The sequence below is a fragment of the Penicillium daleae genome, assembly GCF_028827525.1.
Source record: "Penicillium daleae strain IBT 16125 chromosome Unknown utg000005l_segment0_segment0, whole genome shotgun sequence".
NCBI lineage: Eukaryota > Fungi > Ascomycota > Eurotiomycetes > Eurotiales > Aspergillaceae > Penicillium > Penicillium daleae.
Window position 1 is genome coordinate 4,498,587 of NW_026623153.1, and position 25,947 is coordinate 4,524,533.

Sequence of the window (25,947 nt, forward strand, 5' to 3'; positions counted from 1 at the left end):
TCGTGTGGGGGTTGGAGACAGCTGGGCTGGACCTGAAGATCGAAATGCGCCGAGTATCAACTGCTGGGCAACAGATTCAGAATTGACTCTTAAACAAGGGATTGCCTTGTGTCACTCAGGGACTTTTTTGCCTCCACCCCCGCACCAGCAACGGCAATCTCCATCGCGCTCCACTTGAACCACAATATCCATATCCTTTTCACGAAGGTAATTCACGGTCCGCTGACGAACGTCTTCAAGATCCGCGCCTCGGGAGGCAACCACGTGAATCACTCCTAGAACTTTCTGATTCTTGTGTTCATGCACGTGGTCGTGGTCGTGATCGTGGGTGTGGTCATGATTATGGCCATGACTGTGAGTGTGATCGTGATGGCTGTGGCTATGACTGTGGCTATGGTTGTGGCTATGGTTGTGGCTATGGCTGTGATTATCATCACAACCGCCATGGCCGGAATGATCATGAGCGTGGCCATGACCTGAAGACGAAGAGCTGGTATCATCGAGCCAGAATTTGGGCACGGTGTAGCTCACAACCCCTCGTAGAGTACTCACTCCGGCCAGGGTTTCACGAACATTATACTCGGTATCCGCCGGTAAAGTTAAAAGTAAAGTTTTGGCCGTACTACTGACCAACGGTACCGCCGAGGCAAAGATCAAGATGGCGATAAAGCATGACGCTAGAGGGTCATAGCCGGACCACCCTGAATAGTGCACCAGAATGGTCGAAATCACCACTGCCACCGAGCCAAGCGTATCGGCGAGAATGTGCAAGAAAATTCCATGCATATTCTCATTGCCATGAGCGTGGTCATGGCCGTGATCGTGACCATGGTGGTGATGTCCGTGCTCGAAGCTGAAAATGCCGACCAGATTGACAAGGAGACCAGCGACACTGACAGCTAGCAATTCACCGATGCGGTGCATCTGACTGCCTGAAGACAGCCGTTCCACCGCTTCGTAGATGATCTCCACACTGATGATCCTAGTAATTGTTAGCATTGACTTGAGCTTGTATGCTTTTATTGGGCTCTGTTGAACGAGGGTGCTCACATGAGGAAGATACCATTGGCAAACCCAGACAAGGTGTCAACCTTGCCATAGCCATATGGAAACCGCGCATTGGGCGGCCATTTGCTCATCACAGAAGCGCAAAGTCCAACAACGAGAGCAAGGCAATCGAAGAACATGTGAATACTATCACTGAGCAGACCGAGAGAGCCCGTGACGAAGCCGTATGACAGCTGAACCAGCATGAAAGTAAAGTTTAGGCTATGAATTATTAGTAATAGCTTGGGAGGATAGGAAGCCTCGAATATATGGACGTACCACATGAAGTAGAAGATACTGCGAGAATCTCTCTCCTTGAGAATGCTGTGTAACAATGGATAATCCTCACTGCGATGGATTAGCCACTTTGTGACTCGTAAGGTTTCTGTGCCTCCATGGGAAGAATGTCCGTGGTGGTGGTGAGTACGGGCATGAGTGTGCGAATGAGCATCTAGGCGGAGTTGGCTGTCGTCCATTCTGGCAGCGAAGAATGAGACGCCAGCGAGGATACCGCGCGCGGCATAAACAAACAGGAAATCATCCTTGATATGAGGAGAACAGAGCAGAGCCGCTGTCGCAGTGCAGACAGCGAGGCCGACTTTATCAGGGGAACGAAGGCCCGAGGGGAACCAGATCATCAAAGACGTCGCAAATGAAACCGCGGCAGGCAAAAGGTAGATCAGCTCCGAGGTGCTGAATGGCAAGCCACGACCGAAAATTACAGTCAACCCGGCCAGAGAAGCTCCAGTGATCAGCGCGAGTGGTGCATCGGTCGGAATAATGACAGATGATTGGCCGGCATCTGAGGCCTTGCTCTGCTGAGCCATAGACTCCGCAACGAGACCCGGCTCTGGAATGGGTCCCTGGCGACGAAGTGTGGGAAAGGGAGGGGGAATAACAAAGACTGATGTCAAAAGTGCCGTATATCCCATGAGCGGCGAGGAGCCCCAAGGCTGGTTCATGCCAACAAAGCTCAAAAGGACGACCGTCACCAAGAGCGCAGTGGTGAAAACCTTTTTGCTGTATCTCTCAGAGGGCCCATTTTGAGAGACGATGTTCACCAGGTTCGGCAACCCAGAGGCCGATGCAAGAAGAAGAGCAAAAGCGACCAGGAAGCCTCCAACCTTCAATGCAGCGTAGATTGGCAGTCCCACAGAAAAGACCTGCTGCAAAGCCAAGTGAGCTGTTTTTGCGCTGGGTACTGGCAATTTGATGGACGTGGTGCTTAGAGAACCGCCTTGTAGGTAATTCTTGCTCACGATCTGTCCACAACCGAAGGCGAGGAGGGTCATTGCGGTCATGAGTCCGACTTTTGATCCAACTTGCTCGAGCGACCCAATTGATGCGGTTGTTGGATCTTCAGGAATTTCTGTCTGCGTGCAGCTCCTGGAGTACCAAGATAGGGCAATCCAAGGCAATGCGACGAGAGAGCCGGTATATATCTCGTGTCTAGAATTGGACATTAGTTATCGCTCAGTGATTAAGAGCTGTCCACTTACAACAACTTTGAATTATGCCCCGCTTGCGCCAGCGAGTCTGGTTTCCGGTCATGAGCGTGGTGGTGGTGGTGGTGGTCGTGGTCGTGGCCATGATCATGCGTATGCGACGCATCGTGATGAATCGAGGACGCGGTATTGGTATGATGTTGCTGCCCGATCGAGTGGGAGGATTCTGAATGATGATGGTTATGAGACACGGACGGCTGTGAGGCATGACTATACGAGTAGCTAGCATTCACAGCGCCGGTCGACTCCGATTGTGGTGGGCTGCTGGCATAGGAATGTCCCTGCGAGAGGGGAGGTGGTGGTTGCGCCCAGCGAGCAGATCGATTGTGACCGTGGCCGCGACCACGGCTATGACCGTGTACATGTCCAGTCGATGGAGCAGCGATATCCGCGATCGAGGGCAACGCCCCCGCTGACATTGTCGCCTTGGATGTTTGGTGGGCAGCTGGACAGGGGATTCAAGCAGCGGCGAAAAGCACGGACAGGGGCGACGCCAAGAACCCGGGGAGGGTTAGCGGAGCCAGGCAAAGCTCAGATCGGGTGGTGCAGTGGTGAAGAAGCACACAGCATTGCGGAGGGAGATTCGATCGAAAAGAGTGCAGCGAGCACTGGTATGGCACGGGGCGAGTTCGGGAAGGCAGTAGTAGCTTGTGGAGAGTTGCGCCGCGGATGTCGAGACCTTCGAGAGACCCTTTTGGGGTAGTACAGCGGCCGATAGAGGCCAGTCGCTAGTACTGCCCACATAATGCTAACCGCTTTGATGACCGCCCTACTGGGAAGCCTTATCTCTCTCACCTTAAAAAGCTTCCAATGACACCTTGCCGATAAGGCACCAAATTGACGCACGAATATCCTTACTGTATACTCCGTACACTCTCCCCTGTTTCATCTTATAATTTATCCCTTTCCTCTCAATAATATCTCAGCAATCTACTGCTTTGGTCGGGAGTAGAAGTGAGATAGCACTTAGTAGTTTCTGCCGTATAACTAAAGTTGCAGAACCCTTATTCATCGGGCAGGCGAGGGTACCCCGTGGACCTTCCAATAACTACAGTAGTGGAGATCTCAGCCAGTCAAAGTTGCTTATCAAGCTTGCATTGGAGAATGGCCTCTAACGTAATTCCTGCCCGAGTGAAACACCTGGTCGAGTGAAACACCCCAAAACACCATATTGAAGGCGATATTTTGTAGTCCTATATCTCAACCACCACGACTTTTTCCTATTGGATATTTTAAAGGTTGACTATTAGCTGCACTAGTAGTTATATTCTGGACTTTCTAATAGCTACGATGCTTATTCTATACCATTACAGTAAATTACATGGTATGACTGGATATATATACTGAATTCGTTCCTCATGAAGAACACTCAAAAACTCAAATACGCCTTCTAAATTACTATAGGAGTATTGACTTACTACAAAATTATAATATAACTTCTGGTTGTTGAGATATGATGTTGTAATCTATCGCCTTTAATATGGTGTTTTGGGGCGTTTCACTCGACCGGGTGTTTCACTCAGGCAGGAATTACGTTATCGGCCGAGCTAGTTGCTGCCTTGCGCGAAGGCCAAAGAGCGTGAATAAAGTCTATTTCTTCGACGGGTATTCATACATAAACGTGTTTTTCCCTCTGCCTTTGTCCCTCGATCGGCCGTTCGGAACAAAGATCAGACTTCATTCTATAAGAACTAACCGACGTTCACACACTGCCGGACTCCGTCTGACATACTCCAGCTTGAACAACACGAGACAACATGGCGGCGACAGACACCTCGATCCGTTCCAGCTGCCACTGCGGGGCCATCACAGTCACTGTTCCCCGACGCCCCGAGTACATCAACGTATGCCAATGCACGATTTGCAGACGCTACGGCGCCGCTTGGGGCTACTATCATCCCGACGAAGTAAAGATTGAAACTAAGCCGAACGCAGTGACCAAGCAGTATGTCTGGGGCGATCGAGACCTGTCTTTCAACTTCTGCGATAACTGCGGTTGCGTGTAAGTCAAGCAGAATATCTGTGCTATGCTATCAAAGACTGATGTTCTGTACGGTAGATGCTATTGGTGGCCCATTCGACCTCCGCCTACTGATGAAGGCGAATACAAAATGGGGCTCAACACAAACAACGTCAATCCCGAGCTCTTGAAGTTCGTCGATCGAAAATTTGAGTATTCGATGTTGACGATACCGCTGCGGTCGAAGGACACGGCGCATCCTGATGACCCGGCCAAGTATTAAACGCCGCCTCGAACCATTGCAATTCGTAGACATCTTAGAGATTGATCTACGAAACTTGTTGCCGTGTGACTGTTGCACCGCAGGCAGACCTGGTCTCGCAAGGGGGTCTTAGATCTAGTGTTTTACAACCGGTCGTGCCTAAGACTGATTTTTAGTCCTGTGTCTAACGTTTACTTCCGCACCAAGTCCACCGCTCATAGCTTTCAATATGACAGTATTTTATTTGAATCCGTCACTTGTTACATGTGTAAGGACAAGCTGTCGAATTGTTGTCATGGACATCCAAAAGGAGAAATCTTTTCCTCGAGTACTTTGCGGTCACTCAAGGAAGCCCTTAGCGCTGAGAAACATCGACAGAGTGCTGAGAACCTCGGAACAGGTGGCAGCTTAGGAGCTACAATAAGCTGCAATGCTGTTGAAGGGATAGACGCTCACTTTCAATTGCAAGTTTAGATGCTCGACATGTAAACCAGGATGAGCTTCGCAGAATATTCCAAAGTGAGCTCGTTCAGCCAGGCGTCATTCCTAAACAATCTTCTCTCTACCCGATGTACTTCGTATTCCCACGTGACTCTTATCGCGGCCTGATAAGCCACGCGCCCTCACTTTTGGCCACGCGAACGACCTCGGCCGAACACTGGTGGATGGGCTTCCCCCAAGATGATCGATTCTCTCATCACCATTGCATTCGTCCTGTCCAGTATACTGACGGTAGTGATCTTACTGCTCCCCTCGCAGTATGTCCCACCTCGGTCATCGACAGGACAGGCCGAGACCGAGAAGCCCACCGTGCAGATCCTCGTCTTGGGGGATATTGGACGGAGTCCGCGCATGCAATACCATGCTCTAAGTATTGCTAGGAAGGGTGGGAAGGTGGTCATTATTGGATATAAAGGTATAATCCTCTCAATTGGCATCTCTTTTCAAGGATTCCATAGCTAATTTGGCTGATCTTTTGCTTTGCTGCATAGAATCCGACCCCCACCCCGATATCGTATCCAATCCCAACATCACCGTCGTCCCTTTGCGTCCTCACCCGGCCATCCTACAGACTAGCAATAAACTTTTGTTCACGATATTCGGGCCATTGAAGGTTCTCTTCCAGGTCGCTTGTCTCTGGCAATGCCTTGCATACACAACTGCTCCCGCGCGGTGGATTATCGTGCAGGTATGTCGATATCTACGATGAGAGTGGCATAGAGTCAATGTTGACTTTAGTAGAATCCACCCTCCATTCCTACTCTGGCTGTGACATCCTTGTCTTGCTTCCTACGGCAAACGCGGCTCATCATCGATTGGCATAACTTCGGGTACTCGATTCTTGCACTCAAGCTGGGACCCACCCACCCGCTTGTAAAGCTATCGACCTGGTATGAAAAGACCTTTGGCAAATCAGCTTCAGCCCATCTCTGCGTGACAGATGCAATGGGGCGAGTTTTGAAAAAGGATTTCCAGCTTCAGGCGCCTATCCTATCATTACACGATCGACCGGCCAGCCACTTCAATCCCATTTCCAGTCTGGATGAGCGAAATGCATTCCTCGCGGCTCTCCCAGAGGCACAGTCTGTTCGTCCATTGCTGGAATCCGGCGCCGTTCGTGTCCTAGTCAGCTCCACATCTTGGACTCCAGATGAGGACTTTTCGGTCCTCATTGAAGCTTTGGTGAAGTATTCCGAAGTCGCCGTGGCCCAACCACACCTTCCAGATATTCTGGCCATAATTACCGGGAAGGGCCCGCAAAAGGAAATGTATTTGAAACAAATCGCGGCATTGGAAGCTGCAGGAAAGCTTCAAAGGGTCACTATTCACACCGCCTGGTTGACCGTGCCAGACTACGCGCGATTGTTGGCATCGGCATCTCTGGGTGTCAGTCTGCACACCAGTAGCAGCGGGGTTGACCTTCCGATGAAAGTAGTCGACATGTTTGGTGCGGGACTGCCAGTTGTTGGTTGGAATCGGTTCGAAGCCTGGCCGGAGCTGGTGACAGAAGGTGTCAACGGGATGGGCTTTGGAAGTTCGATGGAGCTAACGGATCAACTGGTCGAGTTGTTTGATGACAATCAAAAACTAGATCGCCTGCGGGCAGGTGCTCAGAAAGAAAGCTTGCGTCGATGGGATGACGAATGGGATCCCATCGCAGGAGCTTTGCTTGGCTTGACATGAAGAATCTTAGAAACTAATGATGTATAAGCTCTGTAGCGAAGAATTCTATCGGTCTAGAGCTTTTGATCAAATTTCGTCAAGCGATGTTTGTCATAGTTTGCACCCGGAGTAGATAACGGCGTAGTCTAGATGCCAGCCTGGAATTTGCCCCCACAATAAAGGCATGTATCAAAAGCATCGAAAAGATTTCTGGATAAGGGGCAGAGGCTGCTTTCGTGAACTCGTGCCACCGTCTCTTCGTTGATGTATTCTGTCCGACAGCGGGAACAATACTTCGATAAGCCGGGTTCTTGAATGGCTAGGAAACTCAGCCCACAACGCACTAGATGAGATTTGGATTAGTTCAAGGTTGTTTTTGGGGGAGTTTGTTCTATCGTACCGAAGAGATGGCCCTCTGTACATTGAGCTTCACCGGCAGAAACCCATGCAATTCCAGCTTCGCAAATCTCGCACCTCTCAAACATATGTGCCCCGGGGCCGCTAAGCTGCTCGATAGTCTTGGCAGGTAATGTCGACTTTTCATCTCCGCATCTGGCAATCTCCTCGTTCAAATCCGCGCCTGTCAGAACTGCGAGTCGTTCTAATGACACCCGGGCATGAGCTCGGATAGCTTCGCCCTTTTGATCGACAATTGCGCAGCAAGCTGATGCATAGATGAGCCTCTGACTCTCTGGGTCATGTTCGACTGTTCCATCCATGCTTGACAGCAGATACGATATCACTGCCTCACGCTGGTCCGCTGGGGACCACGACTCGGTAGCTGAGGTAATCGGAGCGAGAAGTGTCTCTATGTCAGGGGAGGAATCTAAGTCCTCAGACGCAAATGCGAGGGCAGACTTCTCGTCTGACGCGACTCGATATTCAATCATATCTGTTGGATGCCTCGAGAAGAGCACCGCGATCACACCGCGATGGGATGCCAGTCCCCAAATTCGGGCCACGCTCTGTCCCCCAAGATCGCGATCCAAGTCAAATTGTTCGAGCCGATCTGCGACAACCTTGCTCCATTGCGATGATTTCGGGCTGTGGGTGGTTCCAGATCCATCCAGATTAAGAACGGCTCCTATTCCACTCATTGTGCCCAAATGAAGACTCAAAGCTTCGCTTTTATCGTCATACAAGGCAGTCATCGCTGGAACAGATCAGCACTCAGATGTCTCTTTATGTATCAGGACAGTGTACGTACCCGAGATTGGTTCCATATATCCCCTTGGGCCTTCCACATTTTCTTCGGCAATACTCGATAATGGCCACTCCTGGATCTCGAGCTCGTTTGGTGGCGTTGCACTGCCATCATATGCAGCCCGCGGAATGGATATGGTTACAAAGCCCGCGTTGGTGGAAATATTCAGAGAGATCGCAGCTGAATGACTCTAGATGTGATTCAGGTAAGCGAGTGTGGATTCTGCTTAATCGGATTCAACATACGGTAGAAGCCCAGTGAAGTGGGCCATTCACTGGGCGAGAGGTCCATTGCGAGGCAATCGAGCTCAGTGGATGATCCGAAAGTCTTGCTCTCGCCTCATATCTGGAGGTATCACCATCAACTGGATCAGATGTATGTAAAGTCACGGTGGTTTTGAAAACTCGTAGCTGTGTCCCGAATACCGTGGCTATCACTGCGGTAGCAGAAAAGAAACAATCGTCACTTGGTCGGGGCAACTCAAGCCACGGGCCACAAGAGACCGACAAGGCCCGTGCTTTGGACTGAAGCGCACTCCGAAGAAGCGATGCAGAGCAGGGTTGTGTATATCGTTCTTGGCCGTCCTCCATCGAGTACAGTGCCAACTTCTCAATTGAGTACGGTGTGGAGGAACTTTTCCCGCTCACCAACCTCCGAACACGTAGGAGAATGGCCTCATTGGCATCATTGGTTATCATCAATAGATGCACACCCCACCGGGTCTCGGGCGCGGGTGCTAAACCTGAATTTACCGAGGGTGCAAGTAAAGGTTGACACCATTGAAATGATCGAATATTTGATCTTCGCAGTTCCAATCCACTAAGCTGTGCCGGGGCTGTAGGATCAAGGTGAAAGATGTGGTTCACGATGGCGACTCTGGTCCATTGACCTTGGGTGCCAACTGGCTCCCATAAAGACAGAAGAAGATTAGAAGTCAAGACCGCGAGCACACTCCGGCGAAAAATGGCCAGACCGGGTGGAGACCAAGCAACACCCACCACCGTACCGATCGATTGCTCGGCTGCAATGGAGAAGTCATCTCGATTTTGGGGTTGGATGGCCTGCCACTCGGCAAGCGTGAAGAGATTGGCGCGGATGCGAGTAATGTTCCATTCATCTTGGCTCTTGGGTTCTGATGGATCTGCGTGGGATTTATTTGGTGTCTAGTAGTCTGTCAGACTTTCATTGGGCTCCGCGCATCGATTTCCGCCGCCTCTTGACTTACCAGGACCTGGACATACTCGCCCGCGGCCACGGCGAGGTCGCCGTCTGCTGACCAAGAGAGGGCATCGAAACAGGATGGGAAAAAGGACAAGTCCACAGGGCTCAGCATGTTTCATCCCAAACTTGAATCATCGATCCTATGTACTGCTCACATCTGCATCTTTGGTGGGTGAGAAGAAAGGGAATCTCCAGACACCGCGCTGGTTCCGTGTGTTGAACCCTCCCGATCGGGACTAGCGCAATTCCGACAGTATCCCTGCAGCTGCAGTGAACCTTCATTAAACCAACAATCAACAAACCGTAGACATTAGAGCAGCTTTTTCTATTAGGTAACATCTTCATGTCTACATCCATTTATTATCTGATGTTTCCAATTCTTCTTGTGCTGCAGCTAAAGGATTATCAGATATTTAGGAGCTCTATGTTGAGATTTCCTCCAGGGTGCTACCAACTATAGGAAGGGTGAAAAATCTAAGAGATCATGATTTTGTTTCTTCCTGGAGCCTAGATACTTCAAATTGATCACAAAAGGCTCGCCATAATATATACAAGGGGGATGGAAACACTGTACACAGTGTTAAGATGCGAGGGTATCATGAAGATGTTGACGATTACGTCCAACGTAAGACTTTTAGTCCACGCGATCCAGCTTCTGCACAACCATTGCAGTTGCTGCACCACCACCGTTACAGATGGCAGCCACACCGTACTCGCCAGGCTGGAGCTGGTGCAGGAGGGTGACAAGGATACGAGAGCCGGAGCTACCCAGAGCATGGCCTAGGGAGATAGCACCGCCGAGCAAGTTGACCTTGGCGTCTTGCAGGCCGAGGATCTGATAAGTCGTGAGTTAGCACTGATTTCAAAGTCTAGAAAATCCGGGGATATCAGAGGGAGGAGATCAATATTTTCTCACCTTCTCGTTAGCCTTGATCACGGCGGCAAAGGCCTCGTTGAACTCCCACACGGCCACCTGGTCCTTGGTGATACCCGCACGCTCCAAAGCGATAGGGACGGCCTTGGCTGGAGCCACGGGGAAGTCAACGGGGTCAATAGCAGCATCAGCCGAGGAGACAATACGGGCCAGAGCGCGACCACCGGCGCCGAATTCCCGGGCCAGGGCCTTGTTACCCAAGACCAGGGCGGACGCACCATCGTTCATGGTGGAGGCATTGCCGGCAGTCACCGTGCCGGTTCCGTCGCGCAGGAAGGCAGGCTTCAGAGTAGTCAACTTGTCGATGCGCAGGTTCTCATAGCCCTCATCACGGTCGATGATGGTCTCGCCTTTCTTACCCTTGACGGTCACGGGGGCGATTTCGTCGGCAAACTTGTTCTCCTTCCATGCCTGCTGGGCCCGCTGGTAGGAGCGGATGGCATACTCGTCCTGGTCCTTCCGCGAGATCTCGTATTTCTTGGCCGTCTGCTCGGCGCAGATGCCCATGTGGAACTGATTGTAAACATCCCAAAGGCCGTCCTTGATCAGGCCATCCTCCAGCTTAATCTCACCAAAGGGAGGCAGCTGGCTGGAGCGGGGCATGTAGTAAGGCACTCGCGTCATGTTCTCCATACCACCCGCCACCTGAGCCTCGGCCAGACCCAGTTGGATGTTCTGGGCTGCCAATACAACGGCCTTCAGACCGGACGCGCACACCTTGTTCACAGTCATGGACTCGACACTGGAGGGCAGGCCAGCGAAAATGGACGCCTGGCGGGCGGGAGCCTGGCCAACCGATCCCTGCAGAACATTTCCCATATACACATCGGTGATCTTCTCCACGGGGATCTTGGTCTTGCTCAAAGCGGACTTGATGGCGACGGCACCGAGCTCGGGAGCGGAGACGGAGGCGAAGGAGCCGTTGAACTAGAGATAGCAGACAGAGGTTAGTAGATGAAGCAATGAGGGTCGCGGTCGCAAGCCCTCTCTCCTCGGTGGGATCTTACCTTGGCAGTCGGCGTACGCGAGGCGCTAAGAATATAGACATCCTGAATCTCCTTCAAGGCCGGGCGGGCGGAGCTAAAGTGTCGCTGAGCGCGGAATGCGGGGATGGCGCCTCGCGTAGGGAGGCGGGCAGACAGCCCTGCGGCGTTGATCATAGTGTGAAAAAGTGAAGTTGAAAGAGACGGTCAATGCTGGGGAATGTATGATCAAAGAGGATAAGGAGAGAAGGGGAAAGAGTGGAAGAAGAGAGTGGCATGCAGATGAGCAGCATTCCATGGCCGCCTCTTTACCCGCTGGCGAGCCGCCTGTAACCGCTGAGCCGAGGCTGAGCCGTCTCATCCACATGATATCATTGGGTCTCCGACAGGACAAACCATTCGGAATAGAAACAACCTTAGGGACTAATTAACTTCAAATGCAAGATAAAAGATCCATGCTGTTAGCTAATGAATAATCCATAGAGTGCATCCGATCTATACGAAGCTTTTTTTCTCAAAGGTTGGAATTAGGATTCCTGCAATACACTGCCGCCCGTTCGTCAGTATAGTTCCGAGCCAACCGCCCAATATATATTCCACAGCTCATATGCACCCGCGGCGGGCACGCACGGATGTGGAGGAAGTACACCGCTCGGCGTCAAGAGGCCAGTATATTTACGATGTAAATATTGTGCCCCAATCCAACTATTCTGCTGTATGCCCGATGCCGAGAGAAAAGAACGACCCCAATTATCATCTTGGCAAAACTATCGATTTCACGGGCTGACAATCTAGTCGCGGGTCATCAATCAGATTAAAACGCCAAGTGGGATTGGTTTGCTATTCATCTCCAGCCAAGAATAAAGTTCTGACATTCTTCTTTTGCATCAAACGATCTGCCTCCACCCAAAGTATAGCTATAACCAACACTCCAGGGACCTTGAACGACTACTTCGGACCTTTTCCGCGAATATACTTGATTGGGATAGTTTCTCCGAACGTGGTCCGGACCCAATTAGGATATTTAGCCCGGGTCCCCTCCTCCCGCCTTCTCCAGTCATCGCCAGTCGCCTCGTGCAGCAACATCTCCCAGCTTCTTTCCGACTGCTTTCAGCTCTCTTCTGGTTGCTCGGTCCCGACTCCAGCTTCTGCCAGCAACCTTGATCTACGTCGCCTCATCCACATCCAGAACATCATGTCGACCTCTGCACGCCGCCGTTTGATGCGGGACTTCAAGGTACGTTCGGCGGCAACACAAGGAAATTGGGGGTCTCGTGGTTGGTAATCATTCGAAAACTCTCCTGTTTTGGATGAGATACCTATACATAAAGACCTTCATCCCGAAATCCTAGAATGGAAACCTCTTTCCTCTCTTCCTACCCTACCCTCAAAGGTCCTTTCGGAAGCTTATTTGCCCCTCCACTAACCACGAGCTTGTTTGATTACAGCGCATGCAAACCGATCCGCCTGCGGGTGTTTCTGCATCCCCCGTTGCCGACAATGTCATGACTTGGTATGTGCAGACAAAGCGTCCTTAGCTTAGCTATCGGGGTCATTGGTGCAGTTGGCTGATGAATCTACAGGAATGCCGTCATTATTGGCCCCGCCGACACTCCCTTCGAGGATGGCACATTCCGCCTGGTGATGAACTTCGAAGAGCAGTACCCTAACAAGCCACCGGGTGTCAAGTTCATCAGCCAGATGTTCCACCCCAATGTCTACGGGACTGGCGAGCTCTGTCTCGATATTCTCCAGAACCGCTGGAGCCCCACATACGATGTGGCTGCCATCCTGACAAGTATCCAGAGGTACGAGGCTGCGAGGATACTATCTGATATTACAGAGGATAAGATACTGACATTGGATGTGGTTGCTTTCTAGTCTCCTCAACGACCCTAACACCTCCTCTCCAGCGAACGTGGAAGCATCGAACCTGTACAAGGACAACCGTAAGGAGTACATCAAGCGGGTGCGAGAGACTGTGGAAAAAAGCTGGGAGGATTGAAAAAAGGAAAATCATGATACCACAACTGGGCTCTCAAGTCATCCCTCCCTCTCGGCTCATCCAACGGAACGATGAAACGACTGGGGCGATGGAGATGGCACCAATTCGGGCTGGTTGATCTGCACAGCGTGGGGTTTAGGCGCATGGTTCTTGTTTCTGTCCCTTTGTCCTTTTGTGCTATTGTTCTTTTTACCCTTTGTGCTTCTTCCCCCCCCTAATGTTATGTCCTGAATGACTCTTCTCGTGCATCTTGTGACATCTGTTCCCATTCCCACTCCCGTCCATAGCCTCAATGCATCAGCCTATGATCTATGATCCTGACAAAATCAAGATTCTATTATAATCTTAGCTCATGTGAGAATCCCAAGATCCTCCAAGATAGAAACCAGTCTTGAGAAAACAGGAAGACAAGGATCTTATATCGAATCGACGTAGCGCGCATGAACTAGTGCGTGCGGTTACGCGCAGTCCCGCACGTCCCCAGTCAATTTAGTTTCGGGCGGTCGGCCAAACGTCCTAAACGGGGGGCCGTGTCAACAAATCCACTCCGAACCTCGACCTCCAACCGTTTCACTCCTTATTCGTCTGAAAATCGTCGTGCTCGTCCTCTTGGATTCTCCATTCATTCAAGAAATTTACTTTATACCTCTCCCTGGACGTGCGCACACGCACACGTGCAGGCCCCTGACCCTGGTCCCTCCAGGTAGCGTGAAACACTTCTTGACCCCCGGGATTTATCTGCCCCTCTTTGGGGTCTGTTTTGCCCCCAGAAGAGAGCCTGTGAACTGCAAAGATGGCGTGAGTCTCCTTGATAAGGTCTCTTGAGGGTATGACTGACTCAGGAAATAGGTCCTCGGGGTCCAACACCATCAAGGGTAGGCGCACGCACAATATGGAGGAGAACCCGATAGATGAGGGATAGAGTTCAACTGACCTGACCTCGCAATACAGTGGTTGCCAGATTCCGCCCCCAGAACAAGGTTGAATTGGCCTCCGGTGGCAAGCCAGTCGTCGAATTTGAGAGCGAGGAGTCATGTATCATCAACGTGAGCACAAGGTCCCAGGTTGCGCGGGGAGTCGGGGCTACGGGGTCGGCTAACGGGGCAGGGTCTAGTCAAATGAGGGCGCCAGCTCCTTTACCTTCGATCGTGTATTTCCTATGGACACTGCCCAAAACGACATTTTTGACTTCTCGATTCGCCCAACCGTCGACGATATTCTGAATGGTTACAATGGAACGGTGTTTGCGTACGGCCAGACCGGTGCGGGAAAGTCGTACACTATGATGGGTTCCGATATTGATGACGACGTGGGAAAGGGTGTGATCCCCCGTATTGTCGAGCAAATCTTCGCCAGTATCTTGACGAGTCCGAGCAATATTGAATACACCGTGCGGGTTAGTTACATGGAGATTTACATGGAGCGAATTCGCGATTTGCTTGTGCCGCAGAACGACAACCTGCCCGTCCACGAGGAGAAGTCCCGTGGAGTCTACGTCAAGGGATTGCTGGAGGTCTACGTCTCCAGTGTGCAAGAGGTCTACGAAGTCATGCGCCGGGGTGGAAATGCTCGAGCTGTGGCCGCAACCAACATGAATCAGGAGTCATCCCGTTCGCACTCGATCTTTGTCATCACCGTCAGTCAGAAGAATGTCGAAACGGGATCTGCCAAGAGCGGTCAGCTCTTCTTGGTGGATTTGGCCGGTAGTGAGAAGGTTGGCAAGACGGGAGCGAGTGGTCAAACTTTGGAGGAAGCGAAGAAGATCAACAAGAGTTTGAGTGCGCTCGGCATGGTCATCAACGCCCTCACCGATGGCAAATCGAGTCACGTTCCTTATCGTGATTCTAAGCTCACTCGAATTCTGCAGGAGTCCCTGGGTGGTAACTCTCGCACTACTCTGATTATCAACTGTTCGCCCAGCAGCTACAATGACGCAGAAACCGTCTCCACGCTACGGTTCGGTGTTCGTGCCAAGGCCATTAAGAACAAGGCCAAGGTCAATGCCGAGCTCAGCCCTGCCGAGCTTAAGCAGCTTTTACGCAAGGCCCAGACGCAAGTGACCAGCTACGAGACCTATATATCCGCGTTGGAGGGCGAAGTGAACTTGTGGCGGAATGGAGACAGTGTTTCTAAAGATCACTGGACTCCAGCTCGGGGCAATGAGATCGTGAGTGCTGCAAAGGCTGAAGCCCGTGGGCCTCGACCAGGCACTCCATCTCGTCTGCAGGAGACTGCCCGCTCGGAAACGCCCCGCCCCGACTCTCGTGTGGGCGATCGGTCCAGCACACCCAGCCTGGTGCTGGAGAAAGACGAGCGTGAGGAGTTCCTCCGCCGGGAGAACGAATTGCAGGATCAAATCGCTGAGAAGGAAACCCATATTGCCAATGTCGAGCGTAGTCTTCGTGATGTTCGCGAGGAGCTGAAGTCGTTGAAGGAGAATGCGGGGAGCTCAGTCAAAGACAACGAGCGTCTGAGTACGGAGGTCAATGAACTTCGCATGCAGTTGGAGAAGGTCTCGTATGAGAGCAAGGAGGCGGGTATCACCATGGATGGCTTGCGGGAAGCCAACGCTGAATTGACTGGTGAGCTGGATGAGGTGAAGCAGCAGCTCCTTGATGTCCGTATGAAAGCCAAGGAAACCACTGCGGCGCTGGATGAGAAGGAAAAGAAAAAGGCAGAGAAGATGGCCAAGATGATGGCTGGCTTTGATCTTGGCGACGATTTGTTCTCCACAAACGAGCGCAAGTTGCAGGGTTGGATCTCACATGTCAAATCTCTTCACGAAGTGAGTGCTTCCGGCGGAACAATCGCGCCGGACGATCTGCTCGAGCTGCAAACTGGTCTTTTGGAAACGCAAGGAGTCATTCGCCAAGCCGAGCTTACCATGAATGACCGAGGCGAATCAGGTGTGGGGCAGGACAGCCGTTACTCTGAGCTGGTCAAAGAGTTTGACGACCTGCTCCGGGACTATGAGGAACTGCTTACCCGTAATGTGGGTGAAGGTGAAGTTGATGAGGTTCTCCAACGCGTGGAGAGAGTCTTTGACCGCCGAAAGGAGGTTGAGACCGCTGCTATCGAGCAGCTCCAGACTCAGATTACCCAGAAGAACGAGGAGCTCAGCAAGATCCGACAATCGCAACCCGACAACAAGACCGGAATCCCGACCTACCGCGCTGCAGCCGACGATCTGGAGCACCGGATTGCCGAATTTGACGCCATGAAGAAGTCCCTTATGCGTGATCTCCAGAACCGTTGCGAGCGGGTTGTTGAACTTGAGATCTCCCTGGACGATGCACGCGAGCAATACAACAATGTCCTGCGTTCCTCCAACAGCCGCGCCCAACAGAAGAAGATGGCCTTTTTGGAACGCAACTTGGAGCAGTTGACCTCCGTCCAGCGCCAGTTGGTGGAACAGAACAGCCTGTTCAAGAAGGAGGTTGCTATTGCGGAGCGGAAGCTGCTTGCACGAAACGACCGCATTGCCAGTCTCGAGGGCTTGCTCCAGGAGAGCCAGGAGAAGTTGACCCAGGCCAACCACCGGTATGATGATATCCCTAACCTCCATGCTTGTAGTTCTTCATTGATATTGACTGATATTGTTTAGATTCGAGGCCCAACTCACCGCTGTGAAGGAGCGCCTGGAGGCTGCGAAGCAGGGCTCCACTCGAGGCCTCCCCGCCATGGATGGCAATGGGGGTTTCAGCTTTGGCGGATCGCGCATCGCGAAGCCACTACGTGGCGGGGGCGGGTCGGACGGGCCAGCGAATGCGAACGTCGCGGGCGTGCAATTGCAGGAGGCATCGGGCAAGCGCTCGAGCTGGTTCTTCGACCGTAAATGATCCCGCAACCCCTTCCGAAGGATGCTCGTCTGTGGCGATGCTCCTCTTGAAACTCGACGGCTGTCTGCCGTGGACGCCGGACCTCTTTCAGTTTGTTCTCCTGTCGCTGGCCTTCGGCCCAACCTGATATCTTCGTAACGCCGTCCCACGAGTCTCATCTGTCTCCATTCTTGTTTATTTTTCAGCTGTGCTTTTTGCCTGGACTATGCTCCCGTTGAGATAAGGAGACATCCCGGGCCTATCTCTGTGTTGTGATGTTTATGTCGATTGTTTCTCGTGTTCATTCTTTGCCTCTTTCCATCCAGTACATTAGATTGCGCCCTGCTTGCAGGGGGAAGTGGGGAGGGTTGTGGATCTTTCTGATACCCTTTGTACATCAAACCCAGATAGAATGCAGCGGAACAGCCATCCATCTTAACGATAGTCTCGTTTTTTGGTGGGCTGAGTATAGGTTTTTCGTTTGCGGCACTTTGTGGCTATCCGCGTCAACCTTGAGAATCATAGACCATTCAATAAAGTAAGGCAGTGCCGCTAGTATTTTCTCACAGATACTATTTCCTGACAGGTGATTCATTCTGCGAACTTGATATCCCTGTGCAAAGAGTCGAGAAAATATGAGAGCCGGGAGTATAGTGCTTTTGGCCAGAGAAATTGCACCCGACAACACAGCGGAATTCCTCACAATGAAAAGCCATTTCTAAAAGTACATTTCTTACAGCACATTTACTCAATAGCAAGCTGCTAGTAAGATGGGCTGCCAATGAATTTCCAGCAAAGATTGCGTGAGACTGTTTGCTAGGCTCTTGTGGCTCGTCATCGTTACTTTGGGTCAACTCGTTGGACTAAGCCTCCCCAGCAAACAGCTAAACCTTTGATTATATGGAATAAAGCTCTGAGACATCATCTCTTAATTGTGCGTGACAGTTTCAGACATGAGTTTTCCAGAAACAACCACGCCATACGTATAAGCCTCCATCATACACCTACTGTATTCATCAATCACATGTCTCTCCTCTCACACATCACATTTACAGTGGGCTGACACAGCTTCTGCTGCTCCTCATTCAACGAAAATCCTCGAGACTCCATGCAGCAACCACACATTCTCGTACAATGTCCGTCGCCCTTGGACTGGAGGGAGCTTCGTGGCTTCTTACAACAGCCACAAGCTCGACCGCAGCAACCGCCTCTTCTCACACAATCTTCGTTCAACCAGGCAAAAAGGTGCCATTGCGGTACTTTTCGAGCGGCGAGATATGCTCGCCACAAAGGTCCAGTGGGACAGAGTGCATAATTAGCATAGAGCATCCGTTCAACGCTCCAGTAGTCCTGGTTAAGAGCTTCCATCTCCGCATGCCACTCGTCCAGCTGCTGCTGTGACTTCTTAGTATCCTTCAGCAGATCCTCTGATTCAGCGCATTGTTTGACCAGATACGCCTCGCGTTGGACAATCTCGCACAGGCGAATATTAAGATCAATCAGCTTTTGTACCCATTGGCCGCGGGCCGGCAGCCATGGATCATTCTTAATGGTGTCTTGTAGGAAGCGAAGAGATTGAGCAAGTACCAACCATCTTGACAACTCTTTAGACGATAATGATGCTTTTACATCGAGTTTGTTCTCAAGTCAGACAAGAAGCGGCTCGAGCATGAAATACGTAATCTTCACTCCTCGGCGCATGATGAGAATGATCCGGCGGGGGCTTGAAGTAGAGAGGGTCAGGTTAATCAAGAGACGCGAGATGTTAGGCAAATAGGTTAGCCGATGGTGGGAAATGCTCATTCAATCTCAGATGTTCTCGGATATTATTATATCTTGATTTATCATCAACCCATTTCCCAGAGATACCCGCCTTACTTCGTGGGGAAACCTTTTAAGTAAATAATGAATATTATTCGTCATATACGCAAGTATACTACGATGAAGTCAAGGAAATTTGGATAGCCCCTCACTCACACTGCGACGTAGAGTGACTAGTAAAGCTGCAGTGGAAGGTAATGAGCTCAACGTTGTGATAAGATGGAAAAGCACTTGATCAAATACGGATTATAGCTCAAGGGGGTCAAACTAAACATAAGACCGGAGGGGTCTTAACGAGGATAGAATTTCATGTTTTCGTTGTTCTTTTTACACCATTTTTTACAACGGAGCGTAGCAAAGCTTATGGAGTTAGCCTTACGAACTTTAACACTTAGTCTATAGTATACTATCATCGTTATATCCTCTTGATATTTCTTTTTAGATGTCTTTCTAGAGAGCTTTTCAGAGAGCTCACAAATACTCTATTTCTTGATTAAACTTATTGACTACTTTCTGATTAATTGATTGTGAGAGCCCAGACTCGGGTTGAGTATAGTAGGGTAAGGACAGGGGTAAGCCACCGTGACACATGTAGACACGTATAGCCAGACGGGCTGTATCATGCGACTAGCCCTATATACTAGTATGACCCTTGAGCTCAGAACGCTTTATATTTCGGTAGAGCAGCCACTACCATTTTGACCAGCCTTGGTGCGAATTTCAAGCTTTATCGTTCGCGTCGGGCACCCCGAGCCCCCGCCAACGTCATCGGCCAACGTTGCGGCTCTGCGTGCGGCTGAAAAGATTGGCGCATCGCTCTCGTATTACTCCGTGGGGGCCAAGCAATGCCACATTTTCTTTCAGCCATGTTGGAATCACATCCTGATTGCCTTATTTTCTTGGGTTTTAGGATAAAATACGAAGAACAGAGCCACCCCCTCTAGATGGGCGGGATGGCTAACAAAACTCTACCAGAGAAAAGGGAAAGGGAATCGTTGCTGGTTGCCTCGCTGGCCTTGCTGGATCCTTCCGATGAAGAACTTCTCGTTCAAACTTTGCAAGATTCAGTCGGAACTCAACCTCGGGTGCAAATATGGCATCCTCCCAAAGTTGGTTTGCCGCAGCCATTCTACGAAAATAAAGGACGATGGGATAGCAAGGCCAATATTTATGGCTTGGCGGTTCTGGCGCATCGAGATAGCAGATCTGGCTTTCTTGTCGCAGATAGACTGACCAAACGCCAACTAAAATCCGATCCAAGGCCGGGAGAGAGTTCGATACTCTCGGTGGTGATGGTGGGCATTCGATCGCCCTCGAGGATGTCGAGAACGCGGAGCGGCCATGCTGAAAGCGAAACAAGCGAGCACATTCATGTTATTGCGAAGCGACATACGATCCAAGGAACAGACGCAGCGGCTATTTCTAGTCTACTTGAGACATTTGAGCTTTCTTATACATTTCTCGGGGGCAATAGCATCGATATCACGACTCGATTATGCGACTATGGCCTCGAGCTTCATGATCCCGATTATGCAGTCTTGACCCCTGACACGGCGATGATTACGGGACGCGAGGAGTTCGAACGCGAGACGAAAGCCGCACTATTAGACTCCACTCCCCTACCAGCCGAGCTAATCGCTAGCATCGTCTCACGTCTGGATCATCGGAGCCATCTTGATCTGGTTACCCCGGGAATTCAGCCAGAGAATCTTGTCATCTTCCTCACTTTTCCCACAACGGAAGAAGATAGAGAGTTGATGCAGTCAACTATACAGAGAGAGGTCTACAGAGGCTTGGAGCGAAGGACCAGAAGTCCTCTGAAGAGGAAGCGAGAAGAGAAACCCACGGAGATCACAGTTCAATTGATTCCCTGGGAGCAGAAGTGTCGTGCGACGCGACGCGACTTGGAGTATCACTGGAAAGAAACGCATGATCGTGTCATCTGTCCTTTGAATTACCTGCTCGCACCCATTAAGCTTTCTCGCCTGCCCTTTGATCTTGGAGATGCCCAGTTTGGGTCAATATACCATGGCAACGATGGGTTTGTCCTGGTGGCCCGCACCACTCTCGACCAGATGGTACAGACCAAGTTAAACCACTCGAATGGTCGCCTTGGCAAGATTGCACAACTGCAGGAGGATTTTAAAAAGGGGACTTTGCTGGAGTCGAGTCAAGTGGAGTTTTTGGTTGGACCTGATGAACCTTTTTATTACAATCCTCCCTTGTGGGAGCCGGTGAATTGGGAAGGGTTAATATCAATTGCCGTCTTCTACTTGACCAACAAGCTCTCGAAAGATCAAATTCTTGCGTTGAAGAGAGAGTTGCTCAAGGATAATCCACAACTCGACGGTGAAAAGGCGTGTTGCTTCGTACCCTGGGAAGACGGCAATCAAAACGCACCCGACGGAAGTGTCGACGATATTTGGAGAATCTTCTGGGAAATGCGACGGTGCACCTCTTGTCAGATGCCAATCTTCTTCATCGATGAGCAATCTGGCGTCGATCAGACTATCCTCATGGTCGACACGGACCATTATATTTGGCAACAGGATGATGAACGGGCGACTGATCTGCTGAGAGACGTGGAAGATCCTTCTACCAAAGGGCTTCTTTATGGCCGTATCAAAGGGCGCGATGCCCATGAGGGTCATGTTAATTTGAGCATGGGGAATTTGAACTTTGACGAGTTTTTGGAATCTTGTGGATTGGATCAGGAACATCGGTATCCGAGACCTGGCTGGCCGGGTCATGGCATATTGGAAAATGATGAATGATGGGATAATAAGACGAGGTTATGATTTGGAAAGTGAAAGAGGAATCCAGATATGGTCTGAGATGGGGATCCTTGTTCGTCGATCTGTTGATCGAATACTGGTGATGACTGTTGTGAACATTTCCGCAACCAAGCTGGCTTGGCTGTTTCTTTCTTTCGACATTGAGTGCGAAAGCGCGTTGTTTGTTCATGAGTTTAATATACGGAGTGCCCAAGCTATGATCTGAATGTACAGGACGCGCCCCGTAACGTGTTCCCAGGGCAAGAAAATCACGAACATCAATAACAGTCCCATCTGTAGTAGAGTAGCGGGAATCGCCGTTCCAGGTATACAAAGGAAGATCTTCCGCAACACGGCCTTACCTCTAACCGTCATCGACGAGACTAATTCGCACACCTTCCATCCCCATGGTCGTGGCGATGCGATCCATCCAGTCGGTAGTTGGAGGTTGGCGTGTTTCAGGAGTCACTCGGGACTCGATCATCAAATGAGGACGTCCCGGTGACCCTGGGGGTGTTAGAGGAGAAGTAGACCCGTCGTGGCTCTCGGCAGACTGAGGACACCTCGCAGCTCGCATTCGATCTGCGATGATCCGGTTCTCGGCTTCTGCGTCTGGCCGCTGTGATGGATCAAGGAGAATGATGATGTAGTTGAGAAGGAGGATACTCGACCGAATACCTTGCATCGTCAGGGCTGAGAATCCGTCGAAGAAATGGTGTGGGATGGGCCCGATGAAACCGGTCTTCGGTTCACGGCCCGCCCGAAGAGTTGAGGCGGTCATGCTGAACTCAGTATGAATGCCTCGCAGAGGCGCGCGTGGCGAGGATCTCCCGCAGAAGTGTAGGGCGCTCACGTTTCTGCACGTTTAGGGGCAGACCTTGAATTTCACGCATTCGCCTCACAAATCCCGGAAGCTTGACGACTTCGCGGAATGCGCGCTCGGTGATATCCGTATAGACAGATGAATCTGGTTGCTTTGCATTTTCTGCGGCAATATGCTCGTTGAGAGCCTGCCACTCGGGTTCCTCCAAGAAACAATCCTCGCCAGTGACTAGCGCGGAAGTGACGAGAGTATTGCGATATGCAATGTACAATGCGCAGCCAAACCCGTTGTAGTGTGTCCTGGGCCCTCGAAGCCGCATCAATGCTCGGATACCTGCAGCATGATGGATCCATCCATCCGATGTGGTGGAACAGTGCATCTCATAGACCGCGAGACTTATGGCGGTAGCTAATGCTTCGTCCGATTTTGCCTTGGTCTCATCGTTTAACAGTTTCGAAAGGCCGCGCATCGCACGGATATAAAATTCTCGACCTGCGTCGGAGTAGGAAGGGTCATTATGTCGACTGCCAGCATACATGGTGGTTAAGCTGCGGACGGCCAGGTCGAATGGCGTGTCGCCGCTCTCTCTCGAGGCGACATATTCCACCCAATTGACAGGTACTCGGGTCTCAGTAGCTTTGAAGTAGCACGGATACGCGTCGAGCACAAAGTTGATGTATAATTGAATCTGCCCCGCAGCAGCAGCCTTGGCGACAAGCGAGGGAGTTACATTTTCGTTGCTGGGTGAGTAGGTCAAGTAGCGCGCGTCACTTCGGCCTTCGCGGGAGATCCATAATAGCTCCTGGCTCGATGATCGTGCTTGGTGAGACGCCGGCGATGCTGGGGAGGCTGAAGTTGACTCCGATCGGTAAGGTAGGTCGGAGCATGCTTCTCGGGTCTCGGGCGGGTTATCCTCAAATCGACAGGGAAGACGAGCGTTATGGCACCGTAGACAAGGGGATTTCCCGTCACACTACAAAAGTCAGACAAGCTTCATGCGCTGAAATGGCGAGTCGAAAGAGGCAGAATTGTGGCATGAGAATAAGACTTGAGTGCCACCGCCCAGGAGGCTTCCCCCACACATAGTGTGGCGATGGCCAGGGTCCAGGACAGGGCCCACCTGTCAAAGAGAAAGTGCCCGCGGCCTTAGTGGGTTTAGGGGTCCAACTGGATGGATCGGGAATCTGTAGCGTCCTCATGGCGGCTTGCAGATTGGGGGGCTATGGACATGCCTTTTTGAGAAGCGGCTCAAGAGAGGGGGAAGAAAACGAGAGGACAAGAGTGCGCGAACCCACCTGAACGGATGATCGGGCGCATCGCAGACAGCGACGGGGCGCTGGGACCATGCTGGTCAAGGCATGAAGGGGACCCCAGAATCGGAAGAGTCGGCATTGAGAGGAAAGGGGCGAAGGGGCGAAGGGACGAAGATAGACTTCCACGCTCGGAGGACTTATTCTTAGAAGCGATGAAGATCCATCGACTCACTGAGAAACAGCAGTGATTGGTGGGTCTCGCGCTGGAATGCCTACACCGGCTGAGAAGGTCATCCGGGAGATGAACGTAGAGCCATCAAACCATTCAAGCCCACAATGGACCGTAAGAAGCGCAATATAAAGCAGGTAACAAGATCCAAGATGATTATCGAGTCGTCAAATGGGAAACAACTCGTGGCATGCGGCCGAAAAGAGGCTGCAGAACTGGTCACGAGACCGAGTCATGTGCGTGCTGCATCGTTGGCTTTGGGCACCCAGCTCACGCGTACCCAAAAAAGTTCACACGGACCCAAAAAATTCTGACTAATTTTGGGTACCCATGAGGTACCCGACCTCGCACGTACCCAAACCTCTAGATTATATAATATTTTTTAATGCAGAAAATTTTTTAAACACCTTATTTTACCCCTTTTCAAGATTGTTACCAAGTATCGAATTCCACAAGATGTCGGCGTCTTTACTCTCGCCATCGCTATTCGAGGATTCCGATTCTGACATATTTATCTCTACGCAATCTACTACTAGTACTGCATTAGAGATTAATCAAATTCTTTATAATCTTCCATCTGTGAGTGATCGTTTTATAAATAAGAGCATACATAAATCTTATATTTTATATCAGCGACAACGATCGGCCTCTGAAACTTCAGTGTACCAAGATTGCACTAATACATATGAGTTATCTGATGTCGATTCTTGTGAGGATAATGAGGAAAATACTAGCTCTCTATGTTCTACACCTTTTACGGAACGAAACCAAACAGGTATAGAAACAGACGGGACCCAAGTAAGCATTAGCTCTAGAGATGCTGTGATCGCCTACGAAGTTCAGGAGCACCTTATCCTCCCAGAGTATCCTGATACAGACAAGAATGGTATTTTACATATCATTCATGCCTCCAAAAATCCACTTGAAAATGTGGAAGACACCGTTACTGCTGTCAACCAAGCTACTTCACAGCTTATGTCGTCGGTATGTTCGATATAATCCTAGCATATGTCTAGCATATGCTTAGCATATATGATAACTAATTATCCTAGGTTCAATTCTCGATTAAACAACTCAAATCGGCCAAGAAAATCTTCACGAAACTCCTCCAGAAAGACTCTAAAGACAAAGAATCAAGATCATGGCATCGATCCTTTCAATGTACAGGGATTCAACATTGCCACCAAGCTCATCCTGATCTTATTACCCCGTCTGAAAGCTATAACCGTGTTAAACCAACACTTTTCCGCGAACTTCAGGCTCTTGCTGCAAAGCCTGTGTATCACACTATTGCGCAGGAAATCCAGGAGCGAACTAGAGAGTAAGATATATCCCTCCCTAGCTTTAACCTCTATTAAGCTTACGCTTAAGATAGATTTTACTTCGGATTTCTCAAGACGTGGGATATAGAAGGGCCATGTATTTATGCACCTAGTGAGCGGACATGCAGAGGTCAAAAGCCAACAGTGTGGCTTCGAGATGGAGTAAGTGCATATTATTATCATGTACTAAATATTTGTTAACTATAAGTAGTTCACCTTTATTGGGTGTCCGAACGCGCAGGTCGGATCCCAGCGTTGGCACTACTGTCAGCACGTTCCACGAAGTGCTGCAAGGATAGACACCGCGTTTCTAAAGCTTCTTTGCGATAAGGATGGCTTACGAGATACTGGATATGGAACCAAGAACTGTTACTTCGTGGAGCATCGTTCAGCTAGACGTCGCCACTGTGGTATGTTTTACACTAGATATGCTCTGGATATGCTGAACATATGCTAACCCTGTCCTAGACTCAATTCATGCAGATGGTGTTGGTCAGCTGATATATAGTGTTTGCTCTGTGAAGATTGACCTTTATATCCCCTGCGTATGGGATCGTTTTCCTTTTTTCCTTCTCGTTTGTCGAGGATCTCATTCACATGCGCCGCCACCGCCTACAAAGCTA

At 50.6% G+C, this 25,947-nt stretch overlaps 10 protein-coding genes across 10 annotated transcripts; 5 read left to right on the forward strand and 5 right to left on the reverse strand.

Annotated features, from left to right (window-relative positions):
• Positions 1 to 111: 111 nt before the first annotated feature.
• Positions 112 to 2,971, reverse strand: N7458_005787 (metal cation transporter MSC2; the record flags this gene model as incomplete). Its single annotated transcript, XM_056909169.1, has 4 exons — positions 112 to 982; positions 1,051 to 1,269; positions 1,327 to 2,496; positions 2,547 to 2,971. The coding sequence occupies 4 exons, from the start codon at positions 2,969 to 2,971 to the stop codon at positions 112 to 114; spliced, it is 2,685 nt and encodes an 894-aa protein (XP_056767787.1).
• Positions 2,972 to 4,309: 1,338 nt separating this feature from the next.
• N7458_005788 (GFA family protein) lies at positions 4,310 to 4,795 on the forward strand (the record flags this gene model as incomplete). Its single annotated transcript, XM_056909170.1, has 2 exons — positions 4,310 to 4,554; positions 4,612 to 4,795. 2 exons carry the CDS (start codon positions 4,310 to 4,312, stop codon positions 4,793 to 4,795), a joined length of 429 nt encoding a protein of 142 aa, XP_056767788.1.
• Positions 4,796 to 5,455: 660 nt separating this feature from the next.
• Positions 5,456 to 6,958, forward strand: N7458_005789 (chitobiosyldiphosphodolichol beta-1,4 mannosyltransferase; the record flags this gene model as incomplete). Its single annotated transcript, XM_056909171.1, has 3 exons — positions 5,456 to 5,690; positions 5,767 to 5,963; positions 6,017 to 6,958. The coding sequence occupies 3 exons, from the start codon at positions 5,456 to 5,458 to the stop codon at positions 6,956 to 6,958; spliced, it is 1,374 nt and encodes a 457-aa protein (XP_056767789.1).
• Positions 6,959 to 7,083: 125 nt separating this feature from the next.
• Positions 7,084 to 9,474, reverse strand: N7458_005790 (uncharacterized protein; the record flags this gene model as incomplete). Its single annotated transcript, XM_056909172.1, has 5 exons — positions 7,084 to 7,280; positions 7,338 to 8,090; positions 8,145 to 8,331; positions 8,387 to 9,304; positions 9,367 to 9,474. The coding sequence occupies 5 exons, from the start codon at positions 9,472 to 9,474 to the stop codon at positions 7,084 to 7,086; spliced, it is 2,163 nt and encodes a 720-aa protein (XP_056767790.1).
• Positions 9,475 to 9,996: 522 nt separating this feature from the next.
• Positions 9,997 to 11,456, reverse strand: N7458_005791 (thiolase family protein; the record flags this gene model as incomplete). The annotated part of the gene is made up of 3 exons (XM_056909173.1): positions 9,997 to 10,197; positions 10,279 to 11,223; positions 11,304 to 11,456. 3 exons carry the CDS (start codon positions 11,454 to 11,456, stop codon positions 9,997 to 9,999), a joined length of 1,299 nt encoding a protein of 432 aa, XP_056767791.1.
• Positions 11,457 to 12,474: 1,018 nt separating this feature from the next.
• On the forward strand, positions 12,475 to 13,284 carry ubc2 (E2 ubiquitin-conjugating protein RAD6; the record flags this gene model as incomplete). The annotated part of the gene is made up of 4 exons (XM_056909174.1): positions 12,475 to 12,516; positions 12,728 to 12,792; positions 12,863 to 13,087; positions 13,161 to 13,284. The coding sequence occupies 4 exons, from the start codon at positions 12,475 to 12,477 to the stop codon at positions 13,282 to 13,284; spliced, it is 456 nt and encodes a 151-aa protein (XP_056767792.1).
• Positions 13,285 to 14,077: 793 nt separating this feature from the next.
• Positions 14,078 to 17,123, forward strand: N7458_005793 (putative kinesin family protein (KinA); the record flags this gene model as incomplete). The annotated part of the gene is made up of 5 exons (XM_056909175.1): positions 14,078 to 14,082; positions 14,134 to 14,159; positions 14,236 to 14,330; positions 14,399 to 16,824; positions 16,889 to 17,123. The coding sequence occupies 5 exons, from the start codon at positions 14,078 to 14,080 to the stop codon at positions 17,121 to 17,123; spliced, it is 2,787 nt and encodes a 928-aa protein (XP_056767793.1).
• A 999-nt stretch (positions 17,124 to 18,122) lies between these two features.
• On the reverse strand, positions 18,123 to 18,696 carry N7458_005794 (uncharacterized protein; the record flags this gene model as incomplete). The annotated part of the gene is made up of 2 exons (XM_056909176.1): positions 18,123 to 18,658; positions 18,690 to 18,696. The coding sequence occupies 2 exons, from the start codon at positions 18,694 to 18,696 to the stop codon at positions 18,123 to 18,125; spliced, it is 543 nt and encodes a 180-aa protein (XP_056767794.1).
• Positions 18,697 to 19,867: 1,171 nt separating this feature from the next.
• On the forward strand, positions 19,868 to 21,697 carry N7458_005795 (uncharacterized protein; the record flags this gene model as incomplete). The annotated part of the gene is made up of 1 exon (XM_056909177.1): positions 19,868 to 21,697. The coding sequence occupies one exon, from the start codon at positions 19,868 to 19,870 to the stop codon at positions 21,695 to 21,697; it is 1,830 nt and encodes a 609-aa protein (XP_056767795.1).
• A 364-nt stretch (positions 21,698 to 22,061) lies between these two features.
• N7458_005796 (uncharacterized protein) lies at positions 22,062 to 23,866 on the reverse strand (the record flags this gene model as incomplete). The annotated part of the gene is made up of 3 exons (XM_056909178.1): positions 22,062 to 22,498; positions 22,551 to 23,493; positions 23,816 to 23,866. The coding sequence occupies 3 exons, from the start codon at positions 23,864 to 23,866 to the stop codon at positions 22,062 to 22,064; spliced, it is 1,431 nt and encodes a 476-aa protein (XP_056767796.1).
• Between the last annotated feature and the right edge of the window lie 2,081 nt (positions 23,867 to 25,947).